Source organism: Cibotium barometz, chromosome 9 (genome assembly GCF_041138505.1).
Source record: "Cibotium barometz isolate CiBa-2024 chromosome 9, ASM4113850v1, whole genome shotgun sequence".
Classification (NCBI taxonomy): Eukaryota; Viridiplantae; Streptophyta; class Polypodiopsida; order Cyatheales; family Cibotiaceae; genus Cibotium; species Cibotium barometz.
Genome location: NC_141054.1, coordinates 53,989,020 through 54,013,715, shown reverse-complemented (window position 1 = coordinate 54,013,715; position 24,696 = coordinate 53,989,020). Strand labels below are relative to the sequence as shown.

The 24,696-nt window shown below is 50.2% G+C and overlaps 1 protein-coding gene across 2 annotated transcripts in view; it reads left to right on the top strand.

Moving 5' to 3' along the window:
* LOC147635711 (monogalactosyldiacylglycerol synthase, chloroplastic-like) overlaps nt 1-24,696 on the top strand; it is a 53,235-nt gene that overhangs the window by 14,362 nt on the left and 14,177 nt on the right. For both annotated transcript variants that reach the window (XR_015266700.1, XM_086803115.1), the window contains exons 3-5: nt 10,979-11,140; nt 11,222-11,363; nt 11,446-11,670. Coding sequence is in view for 1 of the 2 variants with exons in the window: in XM_086803115.1 (XP_086659241.1) it covers nt 10,979-11,140; nt 11,222-11,363; nt 11,446-11,670 (529 nt within the window). In the remaining variant the exon portion in view is untranslated. The remainder of the gene's footprint in view (nt 1-10,978; nt 11,141-11,221; nt 11,364-11,445; nt 11,671-24,696) is intronic.

Genomic DNA, 24,696 nt, shown 5'->3' with positions numbered 1-24,696 from the left:
TATTCATTCGGCGAACAGAGTGACGGAGTCTTACCAGGAGATCCTAGAGTCCGTTAAAGACAGATTGGCTAAAGCGCAAGAGGCCTACACTCAACAGGCCAATAAAGACCGAAGGGACATGAAGTTTTCGGAAGGAGATTGGGTGTATCTTCGGATTATGAAGCAAAGATTGAAGCAGGTGGGCAAGCGATGCCCAAAGTTGTCTTTCAGGAGCTTCGGACCATTTCCCATCCGGAAAAAGATTAATGAGGTGTCTATGCAGTTAAAGCTACCTCCGAGTTGGACTATGCACGATGTATTCCATGTCAGTTGGTTAAAGCCATATGCAGGTCCACCCCCTTCAGAGGTCAAAGACGAAGCGGAACCAGACATTATTGATGAAGCAGAAGTAATGGTTCCAAAACAGATCCTTCTGCACCGTTTCAAGCATGGCTCAGGCCGAAGACTACGACAGTTTCTCACGAAGTTTCAGGACCGAGGAACTCATGAAGCGGTATGGCTCGACAAAGAATTTTTCGAAGACTATCCGGCATTATTGACGGATTATTTGGAGGCTATGCAGCTTCCGTCAAGTTAAGCAGAAGGGGATGTCACGTGCATCCCGCACTTGGATGCCACGTAGACATTTCTGTACAGAAGGTGCAGGACCTGGGATGGTGAACTGGTCCCATGTGAGCCCAGTCCGGGACGAGTCAGCCAGGGATCCATCTCAGTCGTCCGAGGTCAGGTGTGCATTGTCCTGCACATGAGTCCAAGGTCAGGTGTGCATTGTCCTGCACATGAAGCAGTGCCAGTCCGCGCTGTGAGTCTCCCTCTGGAATGATGTCAGATGTTCTGTGTATCTAGTTTGCAACTGGATGCCAGACCTCTGTGGGCATGTAGGTTTGCATGTAGAGATGGGGCCAGCCCATAGGGCTACCCCAGTGCGAAGGTTTGCACTTGTAGTGTGGGCATAGGGGAGGTGTAGAACCACCCCCAAGGGGCCAGGAGGGCCCAAGCTGTGCCCACCAGCCATGGCATGGGCTGGAAGGGCTGTCGGCCAGCTTTAGTGCTGCTGGACAGGCAGCCGACAGGGCTAATAACCCTACCCAGCAGGTCGGCCAGGTGTAGGGGACAGTCCCACACCCATGCGCAGAGTGCCCAGCAGCCTAGTACTGTTCCAGCAGGCATGCGCAGTGTGGCCAGCATATTGCATGGTGTGAAAGCACATAATTGCTAAAATACCTAGTCGTGAGGCTTAATTAAGCTGGCCGACTGGATGCTAAAGGGAGTATAAATACTCCAGCCAAGAATCAATGAAGCCATCTCATAATTCACCAAGTGCTCAAGCAAAAAAGGGCCAGGACAGCCAAGAAGTTGCTAACGCAAAGGGGTGAAGGACTGAAGGTCAAGGGCAGGATTTTCCAGCCAAGAAAAGGTCAAGTTTCTGTATTTGTTTTCAGATTTACATCATTCTAGTAAAGCAAATACACCATCCGTGGTGGGGGCCCTACAGAGGGTAATTGGGACCCAATACTGTGTCCTCTCCATCTCCCCCTTCTCTCTCTATTTTCTGCACATCTCATTTCAGTTTGTGCGTTAATTCCGTCGCGAAAACAGTGCTGACTTCTGAGTTTTGAAGTACCGATCCTTCTCCGAAGCTTCTGCATATTACAGTGGTATCAGAGCTCACTTCAAGGACAAAGATTCAGCAAAGAAAACCAGAAAATTTTTTCGCTCGTGTGGTTGGTTTTTAGACGCCGGTGGACTACCCCTTTCGGAGTGACTCCTGTCCCTCGAAGGACGGTTGGTTTTTAGCCTCCGGAAACCTCCGGAAGTCTCCCACACAGATAGTGGATGGTCAGATTGCGTTCCGGAAAGGAATTGCATTTTCCCGCTATGGCGAGTTTCGGCGACGAGAGAGAACCAGAACCATGGGACCAGAGTGCACCAGGCAGCCCAGCTAGGGCACCCGGCTTGAGTGTCACAGACATGTTCCAGCAGATGATGCGAGCAATCGCAGACCAGACAACCAAGTTGGATGAGCAGAAGGCGTGGATTTTGGCTCTGGAGGAGCGTTCTCGCTCTCCAGCGTCGCGTTTTCCATCTCCTCCTCCCTCTCCTTCCGTATCCCAGATACCAGATCCTCGTCACAGGGACCCTCTCGCGGGGTCACAGCCGAAAGCCTAGCTCCTTGCTTGAGATGCAGATGCGTGCAGTGGAGATTCGACAACGAGAAGACGACGCCATGCGACGAGTGGAACACGAGCGTTACCACAGAGCGTTGGACGCCAGATTGACACCGGCGGCGCCCTCGAATCATTTTCCCGAGAAAATGAATTTCAGTAAGTATAATGGTAAACTCGATCCCACTACTCTTTATTCATGGTTACATCAATTTGAAGCTTACTTTGCCGCAGTCAGGAAAACAGATACTGACAAAGTGATCTTAGCTAGTTGGTACTTGGAAGGTGAGGCCATTCCTTGGTGGACTCAGTGGGCTCATGCCCACACCAGAGCAGGTATGGCAGCTTATGTGTGGGACGAGTTCGTCCGCGACCTTAAGCAGCGGTTTCTACCGCCCCACTACCTTGAGCGACTCGAAGGCGAGTTCAGGGGAGCGCGTCAGAACGCGCAACCAATCCTTCAGTTTGCCAATAAAATTTTGACCTTGTGTCTGCAATTAGGCTTATCTGATACGGACAAGAAAGGGCAGTTTTTGTATGGCCTGGACACGCAAATCCAATGGGAGGTGCGTATGTTTAGGCCAGCCACCTTTGAGGACGCACTCTCGCTTGCGCAGAGTGCAGAAATGAAACACAATGGTGGCAAGCCCAAGACTTCCCAGCCGGCTTCTCCCAAGGCTAACGCCTTGGGGGGGCAAAAGCCAGAACCAGACGGGGTCTTCCCCAGGACAGAGCTCGGGAGCCTCTGGCTCCAAGAACTCGAACAATGCGTCTAAGCTTACTCCAGACCAAAAAGCGGAGGCAGGCAAGACAGGTGGCAAGTTGAGTGCTGAGGAGCTTTCTCAGTACAGGAAGGAGGGTAGATGTTTCTTTTGTCACACAAAAGGACATACTTCTCGGGATTGTCCGAAGAAGCCTCCAAAGGCCGCCGCCGCCTCCACAGCTTCCGTGGTGAGCACAGCTCCCACACAGACCCCAGCGGCTACCCCTAGTTCTTCAACCCCCGATGCTTCAGTTGGAGCAATTATTAGCCGGGAGCTCGAAGATAAGCAGAAGGGCGCCCATGACCAGGAGTATGAGCGCAACGAATTGCTCAAGTCCTTTGGCTACATAGGTGGCCAGAGAGTCGTTGTCTTGTTTGACAGCGGCAGCACGGAGGATGTGATCACGGAACAGGCCGCTAGGCGTGTCCGTTTCGAGCTGACTCCGGTGGACAAACAAGTTGAGGGTTTTAGCACAGGTATGAGAACGAGCGTCAAGTATGAAGCTCTAGGTGCTAAGTTAGTGATTCAGGGCATAGAGTTTGTGCGTGACTTTATGGTTACCCCTCTTGTAGGAGCAGACATAATTTTGGGTATCCAGTGGTTTCACAAGTTTCTTCCAGATGTCAAGTGGGACAAGCACACGTTCCAAATCGATCGGAATGTGTCAAACACCCCGGTGACCATTAAGTGTGAGCCAGGTATTCCGAACTTTCCGCTCATAAGCCACTTGCAGGCTAAGCGAGCAGTCAGGAAAGGTGCATAGTGTGCGATGATTTACATCCAGACAGCCCAGACGGTGGCCAGTGCTTCCGAGAAGTACTCGGTTCTCCATGAAAAGTTCCAGAAGATTTTTCTTCGGGACAGTCTCCCTCCCCAGCTCCCCCCCGTCCAGACTGGAGGATCACAAGATTGACCTCCTCCCAGGCTCGGAACCCTCGAGCAAGTTTCCGTATCGCCTTTCTAAGGCAATGGAATCGGAGTTGGACCGCCAACTCCAAGAATTGTTGCAAGCTGGCTTCATCCGCCCCAGCGTGTCGCCATTTGCAGCACCGATCTTGTTTGTCAAGAAGAAAGATGGGTCTTCCCGGTTGTGTGTCGATTATCGTGCACTCAACAAGCTGACTATCAAGAGCAGATTCCCGATGCCTCGAATTGACTATATTCTCGAGAGGCTGAATGGAGCTAAGGTGTTCTCCAAACTGGATTTAAAGAGTGGGTACCACCAGGTACGGATTGTAGAGGGGGACATCCCCAAGACAGCCTTCCGTACAGAACGGGTCCACTATGAATTTGTGGTTATGCCATTTGGATTGACGAACGCCCCAGCTACATTTAACCGCATGATGATGCGTATTTTCCGGGAGTTGATTGGAGAGTGTGTGTTCATATTTCTGGACGACATACTCATATTTTCAGCTACAGTTGAGCAGCATGACATTGATGTGGAGAAAGTCCTTAGGTTGCTGGAAAGCAACGAGCTCTATGTCAAAGAAGTCACAATTTTATCTGTTCCAGGTACATTACTTGGGATATATAATTAGTGCTGAGAAGGCATTCGACTTGATCCGGCTAAAGTGGCCGAGATTGTTAACTGGGAAGTACCTCAGACCGCTTATGACATTAGATCATTTGTGGGTATATGCCAGGCATATTCCACCCACATTGACAAGTTTTCTGATCTCTCGGCAGATCTCACTGATCTGCTAAAGGGAGTGAAAACAAGAAGGCAAAAGATTCGAATGACTCCACGAGCGTTGGAGGCATTCCAGAACCTCAAGGTGGCTTTGTCAGAAGCGCCTTGTTTAGCCCTTGCCTCGTGGGACGAACCATTTCAAGTGATCACCGATGCGAGTAACATCGCAATTGGAGATGTATTACAATAGAATGGTCATCCGGTAGCTTACATGTCTCGTAAGTTACTGCCTGCCGAAAAGAACTACTCAGTCTACGATCGTGAACTCCTAGCAGTTATACAGGCCTTGAAACATTGGAAACATTTCCTGTATGGCCGTGACTTTGAGGTTCGCACTGACCATCAGGCATTGCGCTGGATTCAGACGATGCCAAGTGCACAGTGGAGTGATCGACAACACCGCTGGAGTTAGATATTCCAGCAGTTCGGTGGTATGATTGAGTACCTTCCAGGAAAGGCCAATCCAGTGGCCGATGCTTTGAGCAGGAAGGGACAAGTATCTGCGATTTAGACCACTAGACTTGACCTTGTTGGTACAGGACTAGAAGACATGAAGCACACGTACGCGGATTCCGAGGAATTCGGTACACAGTGGGAACAGGCATTGGATGCCACAGGACCATGCCATTTTCTGATACGCGATGGTTGGCTTTTCTACAAAAGCCGACTATGTGTCATGAAATCATTCTGGGCAGCTCTTCTCCATGATGCCCATGACGCCATTACAGGTGGTCATAGGAGCATGAATTCGACTCTGGAGAAATTAGAACGGCAATACTATTGGCCAAAGATGAGGCGTGATGTGTTTACATATGTACAACGCTGTGACATTTGTCAAAAGGTGAAAGCTCCTCGTGGAAAGAAGATAGGGTTGTTACAGCCTTTGCCAATTCTTGAGGGTCCTTTCCAGGACATTTCGATGGACTTTGTCACAAATTTGCCTCCCAGTCCGAGTAAGCGTAATACACAGTGTTTAACTATTGTTGATAGGTTCAGCAAATTTGTTATGCTTATTCCTTGCAGGGCCAATGTGACCGCCGAGGATGTTGCCAAGCTATTCATTCGGCATTGGTACCCGATTGGCGGGATTCCTAGGACCATAGTGTCGGACCGAGATGCCAAGTTTACCAGTCATTTTTGGAGGGCATTGTTTGATAATTTTGGTACTAAGTTGAATTTTTTCAGTGCATTCCACCCACAGACAGATGGCCAGACAGAGATATACAACCAGTTGGCCTTTGATGTGCTGAAGTGTTATGTCCACGATCAGCAAGGTAAGTGGGAATCGTTTTTGCCTTTAGTTCAAGCTGTTTTGAATGACTCTTTTTCTTCAGCTATTGGCAGGACTCCATATGAGGCAGCGTTTGGAAGGCCTTTCCAGTCGTTGTTAACCAGGACTTCGTCTTCAGTACCGGAGGCGAACAGAGTGACGGAGTCTTACCAGGAGATCCTAGAGTCCGTTAAAGACAGATTGGCTAAAGCGCAAGAGGCCTACACTCAACAGGCCAATAAAGACCGAAGGGACATGAAGTTTTCGGAAGGGGATTGGGTGTATCTTCGGATTATGAAGCAAAGATTGAAGCAGGTGGGCAAGCGATGCCCAAAGTTGTCTTTCAGGAGCTTCGGACCATTTCCCATCCGGAAAAAGATTAATGAGGTGTCTATGCAGTTAAAGCTACCTCCGAGTTGGACTATGCACGATGTATTCCATGTCAGTTGGTTAAAGCCATATGCAGGTCCACCCCCTTCAGAGGTCAAAGACGAAGCGGAACCAGACATTATTGATGAAGCAGAAGTAATGGTTCCAAAACAGATCCTTCTGCACCGTTTCAAGCATGGCTCAGGCCGAAGACTACGACAGTTTCTCACGAAGTTTCAGGACCGAGGAACTCATGAAGCGGTATGGCTCGACAAAGAATTTTTCGAAGACTATCCGGCATTATTGACGGATTATTTGGAGGCTATGCAGCTTCCGTCAAGTTAAGCAGAAGGGGATGTCACGTGCATCCCGCACTTGGATGCCACGTAGACATTTCTGTACAGAAGGTGCAGGACCTGGGATGGTGAACTGGTCCCATGTGAGCCCAGTCCGGGACGAGTCAGCCAGGGATCCATCTCAGTCGTCCGAGGTCAGGTGTGCATTGTCCTGCACATGAGTCCAAGGTCAGGTGTGCATTGTCCTGCACATGAAGCAGTGCCAGTCCGCGCTGTGAGTCTCCCTCTGGAATGATGTCAGATGTTCTGTGTATCTAGTTTGCAACTGGATGCCAGACCTCTGTGGGCATGTAGGTTTGCATGTAGAGATGGGGCCAGCCCATAGGGCTACCCCAGTGCGAAGGTTTGCACTTGTAGTGTGGGCATAGGGGAGGTGTAGAACCACCCCCAAGGGGCCAGGAGGGCCCAAGCTGTGCCCACCAGCCATGGCATGGGCTGGAAGGGCTGTCGGCCAGCTTTAGTGCTGCTGGACAGGCAGCCGACAGGGCTAATAACCCTACCCAGCAGGTCGGCCAGGTGTAGGGGACAGTCCCACACCCATGCGCAGAGTGCCCAGCAGCCTGGTACTGTTCCAGCAGGCATGCGCAGTGTGGCCAGCATATTGCATGGTGTGAAAGCACATAATTGCTAAAATACCTAGTCGTGAGGCTTAATTAAGCTGGCCGACTGGATGCTAAAGGGAGTATAAATACTCCAGCCAAGAATCAATGAAGCCATCTCATAATTCACCAAGTGCTCAAGCAAAAAAGGGCCAGGACAGCCAAGAAGTTGCTAACGCAAAGGGGTGAAGGACTGAAGGTCAAGGGCAGGATTTTCCAGCCAAGAAAAGGTCAAGTTTCTGTATTTGTTTTCAGATTTACATCATTCTAATAAAGCAAATACACCATCCGTGGTGGGGGCCCTACAGAGGGTAATTGGGACCCAATACTGTGTCCTCTCCATCTCCCCCTTCTCTCTCTATTTTCTGCACATCTCATTTCAGTTTGTGCGTTAATTCCGTCGCGAAAAGAGTGCTGACTTCTGAGTTTTGAAGTACCGATCCTTCTCCGAAGCTTCCGCATATTACATTGGAACAAGATGAGGAGAAGAAACAAGAGACCGAAAATATTCATCAAACCTCTCTGGAAGCTTGGAGAGAAGCCGAATAGCCAGGTCCTATGTAGAGATGTCCTTGCCACAAATAGCAAGCTCGTCCCTGAGATCTTTCATCTTCGAGATGAAAGTAGATAAAGATGGAAAGGCACAAACTGATAAGTTCATAAGTTGCTTTTCCAATGCCAAAATCCGACCCGGAGACCTAATCTCGTAGAGATCTGCAAAAGCCTTCCAAACTTCATATGCAGCATCTGCTGTATGCACATGAGAAAGAACAGAATCTTGACAATTCAACATCAGAATGGAGAAAACGCGACGATGATTCGCGTGCCAAGTATCATTCTGTGCTTGAGTCACACCACCGGAAGCAAGGGTGGGAGGGGTGGCATTGGTAGGTGTAACAAGCCAATCCTAGAGATCCATGCCACGGAAGGCTGATTTCACCTTCAACTTTGCAGACTTAGAGAACATATGAAGTGTAGTCAGGGCAGCCATCACAAGAGCTTGGACTCAATCTCAGAAAAAATGCACAATCTCGGAAGGAGTGTCCACCAAAGGTACCAAGGTTGCCACCAAAGCCAGAACCACCACAAGACCCCCTCTGCAAAAGGGAATGTCCACTGGAGAGGAAAATGCAGCCAAATAGGGGTTGTAGTCTTGAAAATACAGGCCGACTGGTTCTAAAATCCAAGTAGAGAAAAATGTTGATAAAAAAGTACCTTCAGGCTGTAAGGGATGAAGCCAAAGTGAGGGGAAAGCAATCAACAGAGCGCTCCTTCTTAGGCACCCGAACGAAAAGGGACTGGGGAGGAGGGACGCACTAGTTACGGGCAACGGCACGATTTCGCGCATGTGCAAGACGATCGAGCACCGGTTGCAGGCCAACGTGCGGGGGCGCGCGTGACGCAACGGCTCGTGCAGAGGCGCGCGACGCCGCACGGAGGCTCCCAGGCCACCAACGCTCGATAGAACGGCACAAAGCGAGACGCCACACGGAAGCACGACGTTGACGCGGCCCCCTTCGTCGATGTAAAAACGAATGGGGGGAGAGAGGTGGGTCGGGGCATGGGGAGCGGCTCCTTCCCGCGAGCGTGACGCCACCGGCCTGACGAGCCCGGGGGTCACGACGCTTCGAACGCTGTCCACGTCGTCTTACATTGAACATTCCGAGACCGAGCCGAGGTGAGGGGCGGAGGCGACGGCCGAAGCGGTCCCAACATCTCACCCCGAGCATGGGTCCTGAAAACGCAGCATCCAAAGGGCTGCAAATCTGAGAAAAACGCAGAGGTGAAGGGCCTGTAGATAGGGCACAATCTGGGGCAGCAGAGAGAATCGCTGAACCGGATGCGGAGCTCGAACACCGGAGTGTGGACGGTGAGTGAATCCGGGGTCTAGGGGTGAGAGCGCCCAAGTAGGAGCACGTGGGTGGCCTCGCAGGCTTATGGGCGGGCAGGCCCCTATAAGTGCTTGGAAGTGTGATGTTATCCACACTCCTCTCTATGGCTAGGTGGTGACTAGAGCTCCTTGTCCTCTTAAGCTATAGTGGTGGCTATGGCGGCGTAACACCTACCCAACATTGGTCTCCACTCTTAAGAACCTTCCAAGTCCCACTTTTGAAGGCATATAAGTTTCTTTGCTTGAAGAAGAGAAGAAGATCAAGGAAAGGACACATGGACCAGATCAAGCTTTCTTCACCAACAAGAGTTTTAACAAAAGAGCACCAAAAGCAAAGAGCAAAATGAAATGTAACTTTTGGGGCAGGAACAACCACATTGAGAAGGACTGCTACTTCAAGAAGAAGGCATAGTCCCAAGCTAACTTTGCAGGTGACGATGAAGACAAAGGTGACAAGGCGTCTTGTGTGACGTAGTTGAAGCCTTCATTTCTTAATCACAGCCCTTAAGCCACCCTATAGGAACCTTAATGCAAACACATGAGAGGAGAGAGAGAGAGGCTGGTTTTTAGTATATGTATTATGTACACGAAAAAGGTTACATGCCTTTTAAAAGAGGACTACTGTCTGCTTATGACCAATCTCTATTGCTTGAAGGCCTGTATTTAATCCCACGACTGAGTAAAATGTCAAATAAAATGTTACCCCTTCTATTGCCGTCGGCCAGCTTCTATTGCTGTCGGCCTGTATTTAATCCTACGACCGAGTAAAATGCCAAATAAGATGTTGTGCAAGTATAACGTCCCTGGGGTGGAGGTTGGTCCTCGTACTAGTCAAGGCATGACTACTAGTCCGGGCATAGCTACTTGACATATTCTGATGTGAAGCTGTGGGACCTGCAGTGCTTGGTGATGTGGCTGTACCTGACGCTCTGGTACCAATTTGACATAGCGGAAGCCTTCATTTCTTAATCACGGCCCTTAAGCCACCCTATAGGAACCTCAACGCAAAACACATGAGAGAGAGAGAGAGAGAGAGAGAGAGTGGTTTTTAGTATATGTATTATGTACATGAAAAAGGTTACATGCTTTCCAAAAGAGGACTACTGATTGCTTATGACCAATCTCCAAAAGGGAGAGAGATGAAATGATGCAAAAGATGCTACTTCTATATATATGATGATTTGCTGCTGGTCACCACCTTGTATTGCTGTAGGCCTATATTAATCCCATGACTGAGTAAATCATGAGATGCTGCCGACTGTGCTTAGATGCTGCTGACTGGATGCTACATGCCCTAAATGCACCTAAAGCTGCCTAATGGCCACATACTCAAATGGAGCCAAGGCCACAAGTCAAACCGGGATGCCTTTTTGCACCTAATCATGTTTCATAAACATGATTAGCATGGGATAATTGTTGTACTCCTTAGCCTATTTAAGAGGCATCAAATCAATGTGCCAGCTATTTCCATCATTTGTGCATTTTCATTATGCCAGTGTAATTACATGGCATTACTGCACTTCTATCCACCTTGGTTTTCTAGACAAGGGACTGAGTGCCTTGTAACTATCAGAATACTCGCTTGGTAGCCTGCGAATGCTTATTTCCGAGAATGTGCATAAACCTGCTGAACTAGGAGGCCCCAAACTGAATGTCTGGCCTCGTATTGCATAGATAGATGAGGAATCCAACATTTGTCCCTAGCTTTTGTGGGTCTATTTTTCTTGTTGTGTGGTCCCTTATGTAGAAATGTGACGCACCATGCTAATTTTAACAATCTTAAGCCCTGTTCACTGTTGTAACTATTGCTATCTCAGCTTTGCCAACCATTATTTTTACGCTGCTATTGACTTGTTCTGATTGTCATACAGAAAAGTGATACGAGGGCTTCTCAAACATCGACCGGATGTTATTGTGAGTGTCCATCCTTTGATGCAGCATGTTCCTATAAGGATACTTAAAGCCAGAGGATTATTGAAGAAAATTCCCTTTACAACTGTTGTCACAGATCTGAGCACAGGCCATCCAACCTGGTGGGTTGACATTCAAGCCTTGCACAAAAAATCCTCTTGAGACTGTCCTCTATTAGCTGACAACTGCGGTTTTTTCTGCAGGTTTCACAGGCTTGTCACGAGATGTTACTGTCCAGCCAAGGAGGTTGCTGAGAGGGCCCAAAAAGCTGGGTTAAAACCCTCTCAAATTCGTGTTTATGGATTGCCCATCCGCCCATCATTCTGCAGAGCTCTCCGCCTAAAGGTGGGATTGATCAATCTGCAGCAGAGACATCTGTCATTGGACAAGTAAATGCAATGTTTAAATAGTGTGTGGGTCCCTGCAGAGAGAGCTTAGAAGGGAGCTTGGTATGGATGATGACCTTCCCGCTGTTCTTTTGATGGGAGGAGGGGAAGGAATGGGCCCAGTTGAGGCAACTGCAAGAGCTCTTGGACAGTCTTTGTATAATGAGCAAATGGGCAGGCCAAGTGGGCAGCTTGTAGTCATTTGTGGGAAGAACAAAAGGCTGATAAAAAAGCTCCAGTCTGTAGCATGGCCCATGCCAGTTCAGGTAAACATCAGGACACTTTCTCATCTTCATGGTGTCCTTGGGTAGAGAGATGTCTGATATCTTGTGGTTCCCTTGTTACTGCTCTTTTGGATCTAATGTAATATGTCCTTGTACTAAGTTTTGCATTTGTTTTGGCCTCTTGATGACATAGTGACCTTCACAGATTTTATGGTGGCTTTCAAGTTTCAATACAAGCCTTGTTGCAGGCTGCAGTGTTAAGAATTGTTAGAAAATATATATGGTTTTTGATTGGTTAAATGTGCGTGTACGGATAATGAATCCCCCTCCCTTTGATCTATTTTTGTGAAAGAGGTACAAATAAGAGCGAAGAAACATCTTTATCCTTTCATATTGCTTGACTTTGCATGTGGTTTTATGCTACTATGTTGTGGGTGCTGAAGTACATAAGTTGCATGACATTGCCTGCACTTTGTGTATATTCTTGAGGGAGATATTGTGGCTTATACTGTGGGGGAGATTTAAGCTTAATTTTATTAGTGATAGGTATTGATTTTGTTTGGGTTCAAGCATGACGTCTTGGAACATCATGCAGCCTATGCAAGTTCTTTATCATCCCATGTAGAATGGTGTAGATATCTACCAAAGCTTCAAAGCTCTTGGCAGAGATCAATTGAGGTGGCATTTACATCTTTGTTGGCTCTGCATCGAGTCTCCAGGCCAGCATCACGTTAAGATGCTTCAAATAAGATGCCTCAAATGGGCATTGAGATTTGATGCGCAAATCACACCTTCTCTATCTTGAGCCTCCTGGGTGACTTCACCTTATGCATGTGCCCAGATTCATGCCAGCTCACATGCGCAACACCTTCATTAACAAGGAGTATCAAAGTTGACAAAACTGGAGTGGTGGTTTCAGCCTGACAGAGATTCACCTAGGTATTACATGGCAGACTAATGGCATATCTGGCAGATTTGAATCAAACCCAAGCTGGACATTCCAGGCTGAATATTAGTAAGCAGCATAAGGAAAGGGTCTGTGGACATATGGACTGCATTTTGGTCGCCCTTAAGTCTTAATTGGGCATTTGGGATAGCCAAAGGCTTTTGGAGAGGACACCCGGGTAACTGTCCAGCTGTGGCAGGTCTGTCAGCCTGACCAGCATAAACCTGGTCAGATGTAGGCTGGCCAGGTCCTATCAGCAAAAGTTGGTTGGTCGGGGCCTTGTGCCGCTCTTGTTGCCATCACTGCTGTATTTGATCTTATAAACCCATTTGTCAGTTGATCATGATTAACCTCCGGCCTGTGTGTGGTCTCCTTTGGGTAGTGGATGTGGTACCACAAATCCTGGCTTTGTGGGATGCACAGTAGCTTTGGGATCTTCAGTAGTTCTTCTGAACAACCGTTCCTTCTGCAAGGATCTTTGAGGAGGCCAGAGTTTCCCTAGGGTTTCCAAAATAACGAATTCTTCTCTCTTTTTTCTTTTTTTGCCTCGTAGCAAGTTGCCCCCCCCCCCCCCCCCCCCCCCCCCCCCCCGCCTTCTAGCACATGGGTGCCTTGTAGGTGTCATTTGATGCATATACCTTTTGGACGGTTGACAAATCTGGCTTTTACAAAGAGAAGCAGTGCACTCAGGATTGTATGCATGTTTGACATGGGGATGAATCCATAATCACGGACGTGAATATGCTTAGGTGTGAATCCATTCGCTCACGATTGTGAATTCTATCCTTTACTCATGGTCGTGAATCCACATGTTCACGAACATGAATTCCATTTTCTGACAAGATTGTGCTCAACCCCGGTCGGGGGAATCAGATCCTGGTTTTCCTTCCTTTGGTGTGGAAGACGATCCTCGATCTTGTTGTACTGGCTATTAGTGCTCTTAAACACTATGGCAAACTGAGCAAGAAGTGCAGAAGTTGCCAATTCAAGAGGCTACTCCAATGGAAGGCATACTACCAATGCTTCTCATGAAGAGAGTGCTGATGATGCACACCGTGGGGACCATGTATTGCTGGGACAGCCGTCCCATGATCATGTTTTGTTGGGACAGCGGTCCTGTGGCAAAGAGAGTGCATGATGATGATGAGCCTGATGAATTGAAGGCTGAAACGGAACATGTAAAATGGCAACTCTGTGCTTAGGAGGAAGAGCTGATATATTTGCATGCAGATCATCATGTGAAGTAGGTGTTTGATGCAAAGAAACATGCTGCTTGGGTGGATGATACTTTTGAAACTATGGCACATGAGGTTGGCATGAAACCTAGAGAATTGTCCCGTTTTTCTTTTCAAGAATGGGGATGTGTTAAGGCAAAGTAGATGAGATTCAATTCAAAAAGCCGCCTTGTTTGAATCTCGGGGAGCAGTGTGACACGCGGCACGCCTATGAGTATTCAGGCGCATCTTCCAAATCCGTGCATTAAGGAATCGAGCAGGCATGTAGCTAGCAAAAGAAGCAGTCCGATGAGTCCAGAGTAGGCTCCTAGCAGGCGCAAGTGCCATGTGGCAGTTGGCCAGGCCACGAGGCACTCAGCTGGTGGTCCTGGTCGTGGTCAGTCCTCTTAGCAGGCTGACAGCCCCATATGCAGGCCGACAAACACTAGTGTGCGCACACACACACACACACATACATATATATAAATGTGCCAAGGGAATTCATCAAATTCATCTGCATTTCTCAGCACTGGTCTTTCTACAAAGTGTTTCTCTTAAAGCATGGGCAGGCCAAGAGATTTTCAGCAGTGTTTGGGCTGTGATTTTATGTCTTCCTTTCTCAGTTATGTTTTGTACTAGAGATTCAGTTGTAACACTTCTTTCTTGTACATAATATCCCTCATGACACTAAACTTCAGCTTAGTTTGCCGAGTGTGGAAACTTTCCCCATTGAACTTTTCAATGAAATGTGAGTAGCCATGATGCTATGAATCTGGGAAGGTCTTAATAGAGGAGAGTTTCCAATGCCAACATCTAATCCCTTACTGATAATGCCCGGAAAAAACTAGGGTTTTCAAACAAGGAGCTTTTGTTCAATGCTGCTTTAGCATGCTATAGCAACACTTCAATGCTAGATTTGCGCCCTCAATTTTGAAAAGTGACTAAGTAGGTTTAATTACTCTGATTAAGCAAGGTTTGCAAAAACTGAAAAAAGCCCCAAATTGTTTTTTTAAACTTTCCTGATTGATTTCTTCTGTCGAGTAGCTGATGTGGACTTGCTGTTGTTGCGGTGGAGTGTCGATTGCGATACATAGTTGCTATGAGGGGGAGAGATTGAGTTTTCAATCGTCATCTTGATGCGGTAAGCGCGGATCTGCCAGCTTGTTCATTGTCGGCATTTGTGAGTTGGGTCGGTGTGTGGAGGTCAAGCTACTGCACTGCTTGGAGGGACCTCTTTGCAGCAGACCAAGCCACACTAATGGTCAAGCTGTGGGAAAAGGCTTTGATACCAATTAATGGAAGCAACAGAGAGCTATGGAGGCTTGAAGGCAAACATGGCTATGGCATTTGATGAACAAAGAGAAGTAAGGGAGATAGAGAGTCAATGCTCAAAAAGAGATAGATTGCACGACTCAATGATGTGACTTGTATTATTTCAATCAAGTACAATGCTTTTATAGGCTTAGAGGCTCTCTTGCATGATATCATTGCTTAGGTCATTACAAGTATAATATGTAGATATTTTAGTGAACCACTCTAATAGTGGGTTCACACACACATACACGTGCAGTCCTTTTAGAGGCTGTCACACACCTTTATCCTTTTGTACTTGGTAAGGCTTGTTCTTTAACAGCCTTTCACATCATCAACAGTCTCCTTCGCGGAGTCCCTCTCCATTGGATTCTCTGACAGTTTAACCTCCATCGACGGGATGCTAAATATTATTGGTTTGCCGAGTTCTTGCTCCATGTCTTTTAAGGAACGAGCTCAGTTATTGAAGCTTTTGAGCCTCTCAAGTTCAACAAGAAGATGGATGGAGAAGTTGTCACCAATTGGACCTACGAGATGGTTGCCATGTTGGTGGCAATAGGTGGTTTACTTGTTTTTTAGCTCCATTTAGTGCGTATGGCTTTGATAGGTGTTGTCCTCTTGTGGTGGGAAGACCACCTTAGGCACCACTCCGCGACTTGCTGGGGTGATCGTTGCAAGCTAGTCTTGAAGCATTTTTTTCCGATGGATTACAAGTATGAATTGAAAATGGTGGGAGCGTTTTATGCGGAAACAGAAACGTGCCAAATCGATAATAATCAACTCTCTCGTCTGTTTTTGGAAGCTTTTGCTTGTGCTTCCGAGGACCGTCAATCGACAATTAGAGCAAGTTGAGGGATTTGTGAATGGTTTGAAATGGACCTTGTACGCAGAAGTTTGTGCACATCGGCGTGTGGACGTCCGATGATCGGCCAAGAGCCTATAAAAGGGTGGCCAAGGTTAGTCATTAGTCATATAGAGTCTCGCGTGACTTTGTGAGAGCTCTATGGTCAGGAACTTGGATCTAGTGCAGACGTGCACCTGCTTCATGCAGCTGAGGCCGGCAGCAGTCTCGAGGCCCGCGAGGGTAGCTTCGTGGTGGTATGGGACGTCACGAGGTAAAGATTGGTCGGCATGTTTGTCTAGTTAGCTCAGCTCGTGGCTTGGTAGGGACAACAAGTCTTGTGGGCTTGCCCACGGCTGTCGAGGTTGGGAGGTGAGTTAGGCTTGCACCCCCGTCTTGTTTGTTTGGTTTGTTTGCAAGTTTCGAGTCTTGTACCAGGAGCGTTCTACGAGGAGATCCTATGGGGATTCGACACCGGTCTTCTTCGATCCTGCGTTGGGCTTCCTCATAGTCCCGTCTATCTACTTTTTCTTGTTGCTTTCTTGCTTTAGCTTTTTCTTCTCTCCGTCGAACCTCATCTTCTCTTCTTTCTTGTTCCATCTGAAAGAAGAGGGAGATGTAGTCGGGGGTTGCCGGAGGAGGAGGTCGTGCTATTGTCGCCTCCAAAAGTTGGAGATGCTGCATAAGAAGCTGGTTTTGAGCTCTAAGTAGAGCTATGGTATCTGCGGTAGTCGAAAGAGCCAGGTCTCCTTCAGGGGAGACCACTTTTTTTTTTTTTTCGAGAAAAGATCCTTTCATTAGTTAAATAAAAACGCCTGTAGGGCTACAAAAGATCCTCTCTTGCTCACAAGAAAAACAGAGCAGAGAACAAAGCAAGGCAGCCAGGGAGACTCTCCCTAGGTGCTGAAAAGTACAAGTATCAGTACAAAGAACTGAGGGGCTATATCATACAATAGGAGGGGGAAAAAGCCAAACAGGTGGCCTGTAGTGCCAACGGGGGGACCCCGCGTGTAGGGTATAGAAGGGGCCGCTGCGCCAGGTGGTGTGAAAGGCCTGGCGCCGCAAGATCGCCTCGTCTGAGTCGCCCCGGATGCGGTCATACTGTCCTCGCAGGGTGTGGATCAACTCCTGCCAAATCCCCCGAACAGTCTCTGCTGGTGGCTCCAGTCTCCCCTCAAAGGCCGTGAAACACCGGGCCCTCCAGGTGAACCAGATGGTGAGGCTGCTGAGGAGCTCCCATCGTAGATCCCTCTCCTGTGTCTAGCTGGCGGACGAGAAATCCGGTGAAGGAACAAGGCGAGGCTGGCCCCTAATGAATCTGATGGCCTGGCTGTCCTGCTCCGTCTCATAGCCCATAGCAGGCCCTGACGAAGTCGACCAAGCAGTGGCACCCCACGTATACATACCCTTTGGAGAGAGGGGGACCAGAATACGCAGCATCCGTAGCCAAATCTGCTGCGCCTGAGGGCAGTCCCATAGGCAATGTCTCTGTGTCTCCATAGGGTGGCCGCATCGGACGCAGGCCGCCAGAAGACCGCTGTAGACAAGCTAGGTGCCAACTGCTGAGCCCCTGTGGGCGACCAGCCACTGGAAAGTCGAGATCCTGCGGGCCTGTCGACTAGCCCAGAGCGGGGCCCAAAAATCCTCCAAGAACTCCTGTGAGAGTCCCTGTAGCCGCTAGTGCCCCGCTGCAGCTGGAGAGACCATCCTCCTCGCCGTCAAAATATGCCGCCCCAACCGAACAGTATACTGGAAAAAGGTGATCTCTGTGGCCTCAAGGGATGCATAAGGATCATGCCACTCGTACTCACCAGGGTCCCACTGGAGCTGGGCCAAGGGGCGCGCTGCATATGCCCATATGCGCCAATCCGGGAGCATCTCTGCAGGGTCTGGGTCAATATGCCACTTCCGAGAAGCGGCGGCCACTACCCGTATCCTCTGAAAGGTGCACTCTGCAACCAAAGGCGACTCCACCTCCACTCTCTGAAGTCTGCCCTCATCCTGAATCTCATAGTAGAGGCATCTGCCAGCCTCAGTGCAAGCTCTGACTGCAATCAGGATCTCCAACTGTGTAAAGGCTCCCATCCACCGCGGGGCCACTAGCTCGAGAGGCGTGAACCACTCCTCTGTGAGTGCCTCGTGAATGTCATCCCTCATAATCAACCCCCCTCTGAAGTGACTCAGCCTCTCCACCTGGGTCTCCTCTGGGAGACTGCAGAAGGCCTGCCTGCCAGTCTCCAAAGCTACGTGCTGGGCCTGCCGCCAAAGGTCCCCAGGCTAGACGCGGCCGAGAACCCAGCATATGACCTTGCTCTGTGCGAACCACTGGGCTCCAGATGAGCGGTTGTCTGGCCCGCTCCTCAACACAAGGAGGAGGTCTCTGAGAGAGCCCTGGTCTCAGTAGCTCCCAAGCTCTCAGGATGCTCAAGGCAAATCTGTCCTCCCATCCTCTACTGAGGCCTGTCCTCCTCATCTCTATGAAGATCCATCGAATCTCTGGTGCCCAAGTGCCCCCTGCTGGGGGAGCCCGAGCCTGCAGCCGCTGCAAAAGAAGCTCTTTCCAAGGCTCAGCGCCTGGAAGCAGCCCCCGAACAATTAAGCTTCCCGAATAAGGCTCTACTCTGATCGACTGGATCTATAATGCCCAAGCCTCCCTGGGCCAGCAGAAGTGTAATAACTGCCCAAGCAACCTTTGCCCGGGTTGGCTGACCGTCCCGCCCAGACCAAAGAAAGTTCCTGATCAGCCTCTGTACCTGGCTGATGCAAGAGCTCGAGAAGATCGAGCAAGACGTAATGTACCACATGGTCGCTAAAAGCACCTGATTTGCCACCACCACCCTCCCAGCCAAGGATAGCCAAGCTGTACTCCAATACAAAAGCTTCTTTCGAATGCTCAGAAGAAGCGGGGCAATCTGCTGCTTAGGTGACAAATCTAGTCCAATCTGGCATCCCAAATATCGCACTGCTGTGCCAGGAGGAATCCATCTAAAACCGGGGTCTGGGCTCCATGCCGGAGTGGGAGCGCTACTGATCCAAAAGGCCACTGTCTTGCGCCAATTGATCAATGCTCCCGAAGCTGCACTAAAAACTTGGAGCGACTGCTCTGCCCGAAGGAGATTGGCCTCTTGGCCATGCAAAAATAAGCCCGTGTCGTCAGCAAACTCAGCATCGAGCAGGTCCTCCCCCCGGACTGGGAGCTGGAGTCCTCTCAAACCAACCTCCTCTGCTGTCAAATAGCCTCAGCAAAGAAGAGAAAAAGAAATGGGGCGAGAGGACACCCCTGACGAACTGATCTGGTCAGCTCAAAGCTCGGCCCCCGTCCTCCTGCAATCAACACCTTGCTACGAGCTGTGGAATACAGAGCCGCCACCCCTCTAGTCCAACTTGGCTCAAAGCCCAGGCGAAGCATAGTGCCCTCTAAGAAACCCCAATCGACTCTATCATATGCCTTCTCAAAATCGAGAAGCATCACGACCAAGTCCTCACCAAGAAATCTAGCTCGGGCCGTCGCCTCCCAGAAGGTGAAAATGTTGTCAAGGATACTACGCTCCTTGACGAATCCTGTCTGGGTAGTATGAATCAACTCCCCGAGGAAGGGTTGGATCCTCAAACTCAAGGCCTTTGCTAAGACCTTGTAGACAGTATTGAGGATCGTAATAGGTCTCCAATGCCGAATATCATCTGATACTCCCTCCCCCTTGGGGATAAGAAAGATCAAGCCCTCTGAAAAGCTCTGTGGCATCACCCCAGTGTCCAAAACATATTGAAAGCCCCTGCAGAGGCCTGGCCCCAAAAGGTCCCAATAGCGCATAAAAAAGACCGGCGTCAATCCGTCCTCCCCTGGGCAAATATGGTGCGGCAGGACCCTCAAGGCCTCAGCAAGCTCAACCTCTGAAAGAGGCTCACCCAGAACTGTACGCATACGATCTGTGACCCTCCTCTGCACATGGGCCCACACAGCCTGTCTGCAAGCATCCTGAGCCTCAGTGGTTGGCTCCGCTGAAAGCAGGTCTCTATAGAACCCAGTGGCAATGGCTCTGATCTCCCCGGGCTCAGTAGCTACCGATCCGTCCGGCCTCCCAAGCTGACGGACTCCTGCTCGAGCATGGCGGGGTCCAGTAATCTCAAAAAACTCCCCAGTCACTCTATCACCAAGCTGCGTCCACTGAGAGGCCTGGCGACGATAGTAAAACTCATGTCTCTGCTCCTCTGCCTCTCTAACCTCCTGGCGTGCCTAGCTTAGCTGGGACGCCACCCACTCACATGCAGGCTGTTGCTCCTGAAGGCGCTGAAACGAAGCAAGGCTGCGTCTCAGCCGATGCTCCCGCTCGCGAGTCTCTCCCAGCCGTGTCAAAGCTGCAGCGTGCAGAAAAGAGCTAAGCTCGATGAGTCCCTGGGCACACTGGCCTGTTGCATCCTGGTCAGAGCACTGACTATCATGCCAAATCCTCTCAATGTCCTCAGCGAGACTAGGATCTGTAAGTACCCTCTCTGGGATCCTCAACTGCAAGCTGGGCTCCCATGTCCTCTCCTCAAGTGTTAAAATAACTGGCGCATGGTCTGAAAATGAGGTGCCAGCGAGAATGCCAATGGAGCTCCCTTGCTCCCCTAACCGGTCGCCCACATAAAAGCGATCAATCTGTGATAGATTAGTCCCTCCCTGCCGGCGATCCGACCGAGAGAAACTAAGACTGTCCTGAGAGCGAGAGAAGGCCCCATGCTGCCACGCATCAGTGATCCTCAGTGACATGCAAAATCGCTCCCAAGCTGCAAGCTCCGTGCCGTGCACTGTAACATGACTGCCTCGCACCCTATCGGCCGGGTCCTCAAGCATGTTGAAGTCTCCCCCGACACACCAATGTGCGGCCTCTGGCAATACATCGGTAACCTGGGTCCAGAACTCTGCTCTGGCACTAGCATGGTTGGGCGCATAGACGTTGAGCACGCCCAAGAGCTCATCATGCATCCTCAGAATGACATACTGTGCTCTACCAGGCACAATGATCCCTCGATCCACAATGGCCTGCCGCCATACATCTGCAATGACCATGCATAGTCCTCCCTGTCCACCCAAAGGGCCAAACCCTGCAGACCAAAAGGTGTCCCATCTACCAGGCATCACCGAACCATATCTCCGGATCCTGCTCTCACCCAAGTGGTGCTCCTGCATCATCAAAATATCAATACTGCCACCAACCAGGCATCTCTGAAGCTCTTGCCTCAAGCAACCACGATAGCGTATATAATGTGCTCCGCCAAGGCCTTGTACATTCCATGAGATGATCCTCATGGATGACCTGCTGAGGTGGATGCTGTCTCAGCCGTACAGCGGGCCTTCGTAAGCGGCTTGGATGGAGAATAGTCCCCATCCGAGCGGCTACGAATCTGCCCACCCGGTGTGCTGCAAGAATCCCGGATCAGGCGCCAGTGGCTATGTCCCATGGCGACTGCCTTCCGCTCAGACAGAGCAACCTCGTGTATGCATACATATCCAGGGTCGAAAAGAAAGTCTGCCACTATGCGAACGACCAAATGACGAATCCCTGAGGCATCCACACTCCCGGGATCCAAGAAAAAATGAGCCAACTCCCATAGTCAGCCTATCACATCTGTCACCTTGAGATCGCTCACATGGTGAGAAAACTCAACTGCCTGAGTCTTCAAAGTGCTAAGAGCGAGCTCCACTGTCCACTCCCGGTCGCATGGGCCACAGAGAGGGAACGAGAAGGCCAGCGCTAAATCAAGTGCCTCCTCCCCGCGGGCCGGAGGTATCACTACATGAACTCTGATGGGTGCTGGCTCATGGGGGCCCTTTGCTCCAAAAAGCCGTGTGAAGGAGTAATCAAAAGCCTCCGAGCGCTGTCTAGTGCCGAGGCGACTCAGCCGACTGCGGATAGATGATATCCGTGAAGCGCGAATCGGCATGGTAAGTCTCCTCTGCGGTGCTTGAGCAAGGTCGGTGCTCAGAGCCCTCCGGACTATAGGTGAACGCCGGGGGACTGCCAGGGCCTCCCGGGGAGCTGAGGCGGGCGGGGGGGGGGAGGAGGGGGGGCGAGGGGGGTGGAGAAGGAGCCGCTGCCGAAGCCGGAGCGGGGACGGGAGGAGGCGAAGGTGGAAGCGAGGTGGTAGGGGGGGACGGGGGTGGGGGGGGGTGAAGGAGGGGGTGCTGGCATCTCCTGGTCCTTAGTCGTCGCAGGGGTCTCCTCTTGGAGGGGAGCAAAGCTGTTCCTCACGGGAACCCAGTGATGCTGAGACTGTGGCTGTTGCTGCATCGGTCTCTGGGCGTGCTGCTGTGGCGGTCTCCCTCGACGGTGGGCCTCTGCTGCGGTGAAGGTTGGGGTCTCCTGCGAGGGCAGGCCTTGGCTAGATGGCCGACCTGCCTGCAAATAAAGCACTGGTTCGGGAGCCCCGAGAACTCCACTCTCTGATCAATCCTTCCCCCCCCTATCCTAGGTAGCTAAATGACCTTCGAAAGGGAGGAGATGTCAGGAGCCAAAACTCTGACCGAAGGTAGCCCAGCTGCTCTGGCCACCACTGAAGCTGCTGTGGGGCCAGTCTCTAGCACCGAACCCACCAATGCTCCTAGCCTAGAAAGGAGCGAAAGGTACTCACGGCGGAGTCCAGGGAAGCAAACTGTAACATGGAAAAGGCGCTCTCCCTGCTCGGCCACTGCTGGGTCAAAGATATGCTGCCAAGGTCTGAAGAATGCCCGAGCACCCCTGATGTCAAGGGAACTCATGGCTAGGACCTTGGCCACGCTCTGGGCTGTCTCGAACTCGATCTGGTAGTGTCCACGGCCCAGTAGCTGAATGTCCAGGATCTTGCCCACATCTGCAAGAAGGCGGGCCCGGAGAAGATCCCGGATCTCCCCTCTGCTAGGGCGAGTGCCGACTATACGGCAGATGGTGGAATGTGCCTGGAGGCGTTCCACCTCTGCAGCGAGGCTTGCTTCCTCTTCTGGCGAAAGAGAAAGCCTGATGGGGGTATCCTCAGGGGCGGGCGAGGGGGCTGCGGGATAGTCCCTCTGAGGCGGGGCGGGAGGAGCCTCCATCAGTGTCTGAAGCAATGTCGAAGGCGGAGCGAATGCGGAGAGTCCTGCAAGAACCGAGCTGCACACAAAGGATAGAGGGGGAAGGCGGAAGGCAAAAAGAAAGCCCCAGGGGACGGAAAAATCAGAAAGGGGGGGGGGGGGGGTAAAGGCGGCGAAGACAAAAAGCCCCTAGGGGGGAGGCGGAAGCAGCGTGAAAAAGAGGGCAGGGGGGAAGATAAGGCGACGGCGGCGAAAGGGGGGGTGGGGCGTTGAAGAAGGACAGGAGGGCGCGAAGGAGAGGAGCAGGAGCAGGGGACGGCGGGCGCGCAGGACAGCCAGGCGGGGGAGGGGGGGCAGACGCGAGGGCGGGTGGTGGGGGGGGGAGCAGACGCGAGGGCGGGAATGGGGGGAGGGTGTGCAGTCAGCGCGAGCAGGGGGGGAGCGAGAGCTTCAGCTAGCCATCCTTGGATATCATTGAGGGATAGTTGGGAGACCACTTCCTGATGTGTACTCTCCTCTGTAGACATGATGCGGAAGTCGGTGGTCGTGCTGGAACGCAATCTGACCATCCAAGGATGCCCTCACACTAGGATGTGGTGTGTGTGGACAAGGTGAATCTGATACCAATGTAACATGCGGCTGAAGTATTTGTAATTAAGGATCCTGTCACACAAGTCTCACACCGCCTTCTTTATCTTGAGTCTCGCGAGTTTAGCAATCCACTTTTATGACTTCAAACTTTTAAGAGATTTAGAGAGAGAGAGAAATGAAATGTTATATTAACGTCTTCAAAAGGCCAAAGTGACCTATGAGACCAAAGTTACAACCGTGTGACATTTGATACATTGCTTGGAAAAGAAAAGAAAGAACTGAAGGTAAGTATCTAGCCCTACAATACATCAGTAGGGAGCATCCGGAAGCAGCAACTAGGGAGAGTGGGAAGCTAATGCTACTAGTCAAAATGGGGTACATGAGTACATGGATACGTGAATACATGAATATGGGGGAGTACAAAAGTGACAGTGAGTACAATAGTATATGGTTGGAGAGGGAGAGAGAGAGCGAGAGAGAGATAAACTGTACACCATATAGAGTCCCAAATTACCCCTCAAAGGCCCCCTATCTTGTTACCGGAATAGTATTTGCTTTATTACTTTGAAGAGACTGGCTTTGGACTGACGATAAGCCAAACGCAAGATCTTGGAGGGCCAAGAGTCGGGCTGAACCGTACACGGCTGTAGAAGCACCAATGATGACCAATCTCGACCCTATACACTCTTCCAAATGGAATAAGGGAAGGCTGCAAATCTGAGGCTGAGGTATGTGCTGTTTGAGACTGTTCTAAGCTGTGTATGAATGCTGAAAATGAATGTATGAATGCGGGTTATACCTTCACCGAAGTGCTGTAGCAAAACGTTGATGATATGTATGCTGAAAACTGCTTCTATGCAGAAAACGCAAGGTCTCTTGATGGGCTGAATGCTGTATACTGATGCATTTTGTTGATGAAGGCTGAATGCACATGCGTTGATGCTCCTAGCTGCTGCTTGACTGCTGAATTATGATATGATTGAATGAAGGGTGTAAAAGCAAGCCTATTTATGAGTACTAGGGCTGGTCGGTTATAGCTAGTTTGCTACACGACTTGTCCATGATGATAAATGGTATTAAATGCTAGAAATTATGGAAAAAATGCCAGATAAATGCGAATAAATATCCTAAAAAT